General features: G+C 48.4%; 1 protein-coding gene across 27 annotated transcripts in view; it reads right to left on the reverse strand.

Annotated features, from left to right (window-relative positions):
• Positions 1–9,047, reverse strand: part of nrxn1a (neurexin 1a) — a 48,802-nt gene extending 39,755 nt beyond the window's left edge. For 12 of the 27 annotated variants that reach the window (XM_078788779.1, XM_058062470.2, XM_058062466.2 and 9 more), the window contains exons 1-4: positions 8,790–9,047; positions 6,209–7,536; positions 970–987; positions 217–246 (exon numbers count right to left, since the gene is read on the reverse strand). In XM_078788779.1, coding sequence (XP_078644905.1) covers positions 217–246; positions 970–987; positions 6,209–6,941 — 781 coding nt within the window. In that variant the 5' untranslated portion in view covers positions 6,942–7,536; positions 8,790–9,047. The remainder of the gene's footprint in view (positions 1–216; positions 247–969; positions 988–6,208; positions 7,537–8,789) is intronic. The other 15 variants (XM_058062473.2, XM_078788784.1, XM_078788786.1 and 12 more) reach the window with 2 other exon arrangements.
• Positions 9,048–9,265: the final 218 nt, after the last annotated feature.

Consider the following 9,265-nt stretch of genomic DNA (forward strand, 5'->3'; position numbering starts at 1 on the left):
TGGGGCCGTTTAAAACCACCAAACCTCAATTACAGGAAAGAACTGACCTTGGTTCAGTGCCTAGAGAGACAACTTCCTCCCGCGCCACATGGTGATGATAATGGGGGGGATGGGGGGTGGTGTGTGTGTGTGTGTGTGTGTGTGTGCAGGGAGAGGAGGTGAGGGGGTGATGGTATAGCAGAATACAACAGGAAGTGAGGTAAGAGGAGCCCATACCTTGGTCGCCAATCATCAGGTGTGCCAGACCTTAAAGGAAGACAAGAGCACAGTCAGCACAGCAAAGGATCATGGGGCGTGAAGTCTTTGTTTCCATGTGCAATCCAGTATGTGTCTTGGGATTTGTGTGTTTGGGATTAAAATGAGTCTTCCCGCCTAGCAGACACTTCCTCGTCTGTGGGCAGCTCCACAGAGAGCGCTAACTAGTAGAGTGCAGTGCTTCTTATGTGTCTCTATGTGACCTGGAGGGGGGGGGCTTTGTTGGAGGCGATGTTGCACTTACCAGCCACGTCTGCAGCCAACCTTACATTGCCACAAAACATTTAGCAAAGCCGGGAGCAGACCCCAAAAAGGATGAGGTGGTAAAAGAAATGGCTAGGAAATCAGAGCGGATGCTTTAACTGGAATATCATGGAAGAGAGGGAATGAGGAACGGACGGAATGTGCTAGCAAGATAAAAACATGGAAAGCATGGATACCGTATTTCCTCATATAGTGAGTAAAGATGAATGCCTTTTCATTTGGATGCTGGCATTTTTACAACAGTATGAAATGGCGTAGCAGTCAAAAGTTTAGAGACACTTTGACTGTCACTACTTGCAGCAACTTGAGCTGTACAGATGCCAGGTTTGCTCTGCAGCAAGGACCAATCCTCCTCCACGGTACAAGGCTTCAGCTAGGCTGCTGGCCACTGCTTGAGGAAGTAGGGTAGCAAACAGGAAGCTAGGCTATAAAAGGTGCAGGGTTACCTACCTGGCGTGTAGGCGTGCTCTGGGAGGGGGTCACGGCCAGGCGAGGAAAGAAAGAGACAGACATTCATTAACATGCATGCTAAGCCCTTTGGGTTACCATGGCTACTTACTGTACATGCACACCGGTCCAGGGTTATTGCGCAATGTGCATGCAAAGGTCCACACAGATGCCACACTGGTTAGCAGTGTTTGCAAAGGTAGTCAAGGTGGCCTACACACACATCTGCAGTAAAAGCAAAATGTACCAACACACACGCTGGCTTTGCAGTTTGGGGGGGGGGGGGGGGGGGGTGTCGGCTGTCGGATTTATTCCTACCTGCCTTTTAAGATTTGGAGCCGGTTACCCCCAACACTTACCTTGAGGCCGCTTCCGCTCCTCTGAGCTCACCCTAACAGCATGCAACACACACGCACACGCACACGCACACGTATACACACACACACACACGCAAACACACATTTAGACTGACAAATGATGTCATAATAATGATGTGACATAGCAGGAAGGGGTGGCGTCGCAGTGCAGGAAAGAGGGCATGCATGGTTCAACACTGACTGCGTGTGACTGTGTGTGTGTGTGTGTGTGTGTGTGTGTCTTTAAGTGTGGGTGAACTCCGTCGCCTGTGCCCTTGTGCTAGTAGCGTACCAGGAACAGGTGGAGCCACGAGCACGCTAACTGTGATTGGGCCTCAAGGACGAGGTCTAACAGGTCGACTTCACTAGCGGGCACAATGACTGGAGCGGCAATCAGGGCGCCATGGCGCCATGGCGCCTTGCACAGATTACATGCTGACATGCACAGCGCATGACATCATCAAAATCCTTAAAAACTGTGCTGCACACCATAGAAGGTCAACCAGGAGCTGGAAAGTTGCTTAGCTAGATGTTCTTTTTCCCGCCCTGTTCCACTGCAAAGGTTGCTAGTCCATCGGGAGGAATTCTGTGGGATAATCACGCCTCGACGCAAGGAGTGCAGTACTTGGCTGTGTAACGATACGCCATCCATGCATTGAAACAACTGTGGCATCGAAACAGGAGCTCAGGACATTCAGACCATTCTCCTATGCCTCAAAAACATACGGTTAATTTAAAATGTTATCGATTACGTAATCCAAGGGTGTCCAACCTTCTTCTAGCGAGGGCCACATCGTGAAAATATTGATAAGCAACACATGTATACACTATTTTGTTTTGTTTGTTTGTTTCTCATAATATTACTACATTTTTTAAATATGTCTGCTATTAAAATGACATTACTGTTCCTCATAATATTATGCATTTAGGGCTGCATTCTATTTTTAGAATTTTTAAAAAGCCGCAAATGTCCCAGGGCCGTACTTTGAACACCCCTTATGCAATCCAATACATTACATTTGGAGTTAACCCTAGCTAACCCTAACCCGGGGGCCAGATTATAATAATTTGATAATTATAAAATAGAATATAAAAAAAAATAATATTTGATAATTTAACAGTCCACCTGGACCCCGCCTCTCGCCCCAACAGCTGGGATAGGCTCCAGCACACCAGCGACCCTCACAAGGATAAGTGGTAGAAAATGAATGAATGAATAAAAAAATATCGATATACGATATATTGTATATCCCGATATATTTTCCATGGACTGAATTTAGTCAAAAGTCAAAGCAGAACATGTGTGCAAGGTTTTATTAAAATGTAAACAATCTTATAGAAATATAGCCTCTGAAATATGATAGTATATTGTCTAGTTTAAATATAGAATCGTCAGTTCAATCTTGCTTGTTAGCGCCGTTAGCGCTTCCATCTCGCGTTCCCACCTTCATAACGTCTTTTTCGCTGTTCAGTCCCACTATGCGGCCCCTCCTCTATATCCATATCCATATAACATCCATAGTGGACATGTGCTTAAGGGGTCGTATAAATAAAGTTGCATTAAACACTAAAAATGCTGGAAGAGACATAAAGTTGCCTTAACTGGTTTGCACTGGGGCGGGCCAACCTGTCCTGTCCTGTGCTACTGTATGTTTGGGCATTCTACTTTTTGCGGAACGATAAAGTACAGGGAAATATTGTATGAAAACAGAAAACAGAAAACTGTACGACCAAGCTGAACGGTAGGACAACTTTTTTGGGCCATTTTTGGTTGAGATTGTTCCAATATAGAATCCAACGCTGACGTGACTTTAATAGGGAAAGTTGCCAAACAGAATACTTGTGTGACGGCTGCTGTAAACATGAGTTGGAGAGCCAAGCAAGCAGTGAGAGAACATCCATATGGCATCTATATGGCATGTTAAATATGCTGTACAGTACAAGGCAATGCAGGGATACAATGATAAAGTGGCTCATCAAGCCCTTCTTCAACAAAAACACAAAGCATGACAAGCAAAGAAATTCATGTGCAGAGGATGTCCAAACCGGGATGGTTTTCCAAGACGACTATTGTGAAAGCACTCCAGCAGCGAGGCTATCATTTCCTTGCGGCCACAATTGACATGAATGGCAATTGAAAAGGGAATCCATCTGTATGCAAATAAAGGCGCCTTCAAACGTAGCTGTTGATGGCTGCAACATGGCCGCCTGGTCGTGTCTGTTGGGCTGCAGCTAAGAACATCCGAGGTGCTGTGACTAATGGCGGCGCTGGTGGAGCCTGCAGACCGTGTTCATGCGTTTCCCGTGTATTTCTACCTTTGCTCATGCGCACGTCTAGGTGTGCGTGTGTGCATCTGTGCACGTGTCCAAACCCCCTCCCGAGCTCCGGATGGCGTGTAATTCCCAGCTTCTGCAGGGCCATTGATCAAAGCATCGGCTCTATCTTGCTGAGCGAACGCACAAACAGCATAGCGCCATTCTCACGACGATTCACCACAGCTATTGGCTACTCGGATATGACTCAATCCATCATTCCACCATTTCTACCATACAACACAATTAACTATTACCTTAATACTTCCAATCCTACCTGATACTGTGATGGCTTTAATCAATCGCCAAGATCACTGAAATACATGCACGCCACGCCTTAAAACACTGTTACACACAATTACGTGCCATGCCTCCCCTGGGGGCAGCAGACATTTTTCCAGCCCCCTCCCCCCAATTGAAATACTACTGAGAACCTGTAGTATTTCTTTATCCGTACAAAGTACTGCATGAGTTTCTAGCACCAGCATCGCCGAAGCATGAAGACATTTAACTAGAGTATAATATATAGACCCCCCCCCACCCCCCATCTGCAGAGTACATTGAGAAGCACTGCTTTAATTACACTGGCTGTGACTAACATCACCATCGTTAGCACAAACTCTACCCTTAGAACATGCATGGCATCTGTAAAGCTGGTGTTCCAAGAGGAAATCAACCATTTGGAGCAAAAGCTGCCAATCATCAGCAAGGAATTACAGTGGATTTATTCCAAATGGAAAAAAGCACATACAAACTAGAGATATATTTGGAACATTTGGGGGGATAGAAAACCAATTTTTTATTGTAGTGTATTTTATTTAGCAATATTTACTAGGAGCTATTTTTTTTTCCACTTTCAGTTTTCACCTGTCAGTCAATGGCAGGAATGGTTTGGGTTAGTTTTTCCACCGGATGCTCTTCCTAGTCCATGCCGTCTAACATGACAAGGGGAAGCGTGCACCATCACACCACCAAGATCCCAAAATCTCCATATCCAAATAAGGCTTCCTCCTTACCACTAATAGTACTCTGAAGGTGAGCCAGCCACTGTGAGAAATATGCTGGTATTTGGGAGCACCTTGATGATCATGAGAAGAAGGAGGACACTTGTTGTAGGAGATAACATCAATGCTGTCTACGACATTGACAATGAGGACTTTCCGTCACGTTTCTTGGCTCAGCTCAATTGTTACCTCAACAGCGGCCATGCTAGGTACTGAAACAGATTCCTACAGTATCCAGGATCAATATGTATTGATCAATCTATATTTTTGACAAAGGAAATTCATCAGTGTCGCAAAATATCAAAAATGACGTGATGTCATTCTGCATTCCTGGAATTTGTTTTTTTCTGTCAACGGACTTGGTTTTTCACAGGGGCGGGCGGGTTGGGGTGGGGTGGGCTGGGGTGGGGGGTGTTAGAGCAGATACATCAGAGGCATGTGGGCTCCCTATTAGTGCTGTCTCCATGGTAACACTGGACATCACAGCTTGGCTAAATGCTGGAGGTAAGGCGGGACTTGGAGGGGGCGGGGCTCTGAAGGAACGGGTGTGAAGTCATGCGGGTGACAAACGGCGTGCAGCAAGGCCACGCTGCCATCTTTTGGCAAGCGTGCCCGTGTCAATAACGAAATCGATGGCTGGAGGCGTGGTTGGTGTTAGAAAAGGCAGTCATTGAGAAGGGTTATTGATTAAGAATGCAGATTTTGTTTGCGAGTGGACTAAATCAAATGGGATGACACACATACCACTGAGGGTATTTGCAGGGGCGGCTATAAAGTAGCATAGACGTTGTGATGGCAGCTGGATTAGCCTAAGGCCTAATGTCCTGGTGGACATTATTACATGAAAACATGTAATAATAGCTTTTGTTGGCAGTTGCTAGAACAATTGGGACGGTGGCGCCGGGTCCAGATTGGTCCATTAACCGTTCAAGGTCTTGCCTCGAGAGACTTTTAGTTTTACTGGCGCCGTACGGCGTTCAATGACATCATAATGACATAACAGTCCTTAGTCTAATCTAGTCCTAGACCAAAGCACGCAGGGTTCCTTAAAACACAGCAAAGCGCTCCAAGTATTGGCAGGCCATGGATTGCACACGCGTGCTTTCACCTCCATGTTGGGTGGTGGTGAAGGCCAACCAATAGAAATCCGTTGACAAGCATGGAAGCACCGCCGATTCCCAGCCTCTTGGACCTGCTTCTAATCCAGGTCCAGCCAATGGGCACAGCCATAGCGGCTCTACAGTATGTGGTCCTTGTCTTCAGCCATGAAGGAGATGCTTTGGAAGAAGCCCCCCCAGCCGGCTGCCCTTGTGAGGGGCCAATACTACGTGCTACATGCTAAATAATTAGCAGGCACAGGAAATCAATTTAGGACACCATTAGGATGCGCGTCTCGTCATGTTTGTGAAGGCAGCTGGTCCTTAGACGGCGAGAGAACGCAGCAGTGAAGGTTGGATTTGACCTGGGCAAGTGTGTGCACGTGTGTGTGCGTGTGCACGTGTGTGTGTGTGTGTGTGGTGTAAAAGATGAGATGCGTGTAAAGGGGTCAGCGGGGTTCTTGGGCCTTACCTTCACTGCAGTCGTTGCCTTGGTAACCGGTGTCGGAGCAGTCGCAGACGGCGCGGTCGTTGACCAAGCTGCACACCCCTCCATTCTGGCACCGGTGGTCCGGCCCGCAACCGGCCGTTACCGTGACGCCCTCGGAGCTGTCCAGCGCCACCAGCGAGCCGTTGATGCTCACCGCCGTGATCCAGCCACGGAAGGCGGGGTGTTCCCGAACCGACGGCGAGGTGAGGCGCAGGGGCGACGAGTGGAGCTCCGGCGTCACTCCGCCCAAGTAGGTGTGGCTGAACACCGTCATGTCTCTCCTCTTGCTCTTCACCTCCGCCCATCCCTCCAGCCGCCCGTCCACCTCCAGCGAGGTGTTCTTCCAGTCCCGCTTGACGCGCACGGCGTGCCAGCGCCCGTCGCTCACCGCCACGCCCGACTGCAGCTCAGCCGGCTCGGCGCAGAAGATGGAGAAGCGCAGGCGCAGGTGGCCGCGGAGGAGCAGCAGCTCCAGGAAGTCGCAGAAGCCCTCGTCGTCCAGGTAGAGCAGAAGGCCCTCCTGGCTGTGAGTCCGCAGGCTGAAGCTCAGCACGCTCTCGCAGCAGGCGTTCCACACCGGGAAGCGCCCCCACTGACTGGACACGCCTCCGAACTCCAGGACCTCACCTTGGGCCTGGCCCCCCACGCTGCAAAGGCACAGGCCCAGGAAGAGCAGAGGGGCCGCCGCCCAGACGCACATCGCCATCACACTCATGCACGCGCTCGCCGCTCGCCGCTCGCACACACGCACTCACACCGGTGGAAAGGGGGGAGGGGCTAGAGCTGGGCCGCTTGCTCTAGCCTGGCGCTCATGGTGAGGGCACTTGGAGGGAAGATGTCTCAGGTGAACGGGGCTTTCCGAACCAGGTGAGCCTCTAAACTCCTGACGCTCCTTTTTTCATCTTCCGTCTCTGGCGTCTTTTCCTCCTCTCAGTTGTTCCTTCCGACCACGGGAGAGCATCTAGCGTTACATGCGTGCCCCGACGCACCTGAACTCCATCTTTGTGGCCCAGATAGGCCTTCTCCCCTCATGCAGGAAAACTCCCCACGGAGCGTCGAGTGTGTGTGTGTGTATGTGTGTGTGTACGGCTCACACACGGCTAAGAGAGAGAAATGACGTGGTCATTGTAGGATCCGCTCCCTTCCCGCCTCCCTGTCTTACTTAGTGGGGGCCAGGTTTGAGGTATGGGGGGCAGGTTTTGAAGTCTGGGGGGCAAGGTTTGAAGTATGGGGGGCAAGGTTTGAAGTATGGGGGGCAAGGTTTGAAGTATGCTGTGCGTCTCTTTGCCTCGTCATCACTCTCCAGCCACCTGGGAGGGAACAGACATGGGACAGTCAAGACTACACTGAAGACTAAAATGTGTCAGATTGTATGGGATAGTCCAGAAGACTAAAATGTGTCAGATTGTATGGGATAGTCCAGAAGACTAAAATGTGTCAGATTGTATGGGATAGTCCAGAAGACTAAAATGTGTCAGATTGTATGGGATAGTCCAGAAGACTAAAATGTGTCAGATTGTATGGGATAGTCCAGAAGACTAAAATGTGTCAGATTGTATGGGATAGTCCAGAAGACTAAAATGTGTCAGATTGTATGGGATAGTCCAGAAGACTAAAATGTGTCAGATTGTATGGGATAGTCCAGAAGACTGAAATGTGTCAGATTGTATGGGATAGTCCAGAAGACTAAAATGTGTCAGATTGTATGGGATAGTCCAGAAGACTAAAATGTGTCAGATTGTATGGGATAGTCCAGAAGACTAAAATGTGTCAGATTGTATGGGATAGTCCAGAAGACTAAAATGTGTCAGATTGTATGGGATAGTCCAGAAGACTAAAATGTGTCAGATTGTATGGGATAGTCCAGAAGACTAAAATGTGTCAGATTGTATGGGATAGTCCAGAAGACTAAAATGTGTCAGATTGTATGTGATAGTCCAGAAGACTAAAATGTGTCAGATTGTATGGGATAGTCCAGAAGACTAAATTGTGTCAGATTGTATGGGGTAGTCCAGAAGACTGAAATGTGTCAGATTGTATGTGATAGTCCAGAAGACTAAAATGTGTCAGATTGTATGGGATAGTCCAGAAGACTAAAATGTGTCAGATTGTATGGGATAGTCCAACATCCTAAAACAGCGGAAATAAAGACCGCAGCCCAAATAAAGACTAGAATAAAAGCTTTCCTGTCTCTGATGGATCATGGCTCCTGCAGTGGAGGATTCCATGCTTTTCATTAGAATGAACGGCAGCGATGCGGCGGATGAGTCAAACCTTCGCCGATGAAGCAACCTTTCTCCATGTGAACACTTCCACGTATGTACACATGCGAGGGCGACGTGGGGGGACGCGGGCGCCATCTTGGCTATTGATAAGACAGAGTGAATGACTGCGGTTGAAATATTGATTGGCGATTTGCGGCCATTCCTGCGCTCCGTTTTTTTTTTAAATCACACCCTCTCTCCTTTACCGTCACCTCGCTAGTCGTCTATTACTCTCCTTTGCTCTCCATTACTGTCACATAGCAAAACGGCGACATTTAAAGGGAAACATTAGCACCTACCTCACCAGCATCCTCATCGACCCCCCCTCCTCCTTCCTTCCCGCCGGAGGTGAGTCTCAAGCCGACTGAGGTAAGACCGAGGAGGGCCTGGTGGCGGCTCGGTGGTTCGGTAGACGACACGACCCGCAAAAACAAGAATCCAGGACCACCTAGAAGGTGTTCTCTCCCGGGAGGAGGAGGAGGAAAAAGGTGCACGAGGACGTTCTCCTCCCCGAGACTCGACAAGACGCTTCGTCACGTGACCGGCGAGCGAGTGACCGCGGCAAAAAGAGAGAGAGAGAGAGAGAGAGAGAGAGAGAGAGAGAGAGGAGTCGGTGTTGGCGGATCGATTCAAATATCGACAATGCCAATACCAAGGCTCGAATATTGTTCCATTTCTTATTTCACGCATTGTTTGATATATACGTTTACATATAACGTTGTACATATATATATATATATATATATATATATATATATATATATATATATATATA

Source organism: Doryrhamphus excisus, unplaced genomic scaffold, assembly GCF_037039965.1.
Source record: "Doryrhamphus excisus strain RoL-2023G ecotype Guam unplaced genomic scaffold, RoL_Dexc_Guam_v1.1 HiC_scaffold_24, whole genome shotgun sequence".
Taxonomy (NCBI): Eukaryota; Metazoa; Chordata; class Actinopteri; order Syngnathiformes; family Syngnathidae; genus Doryrhamphus; species Doryrhamphus excisus.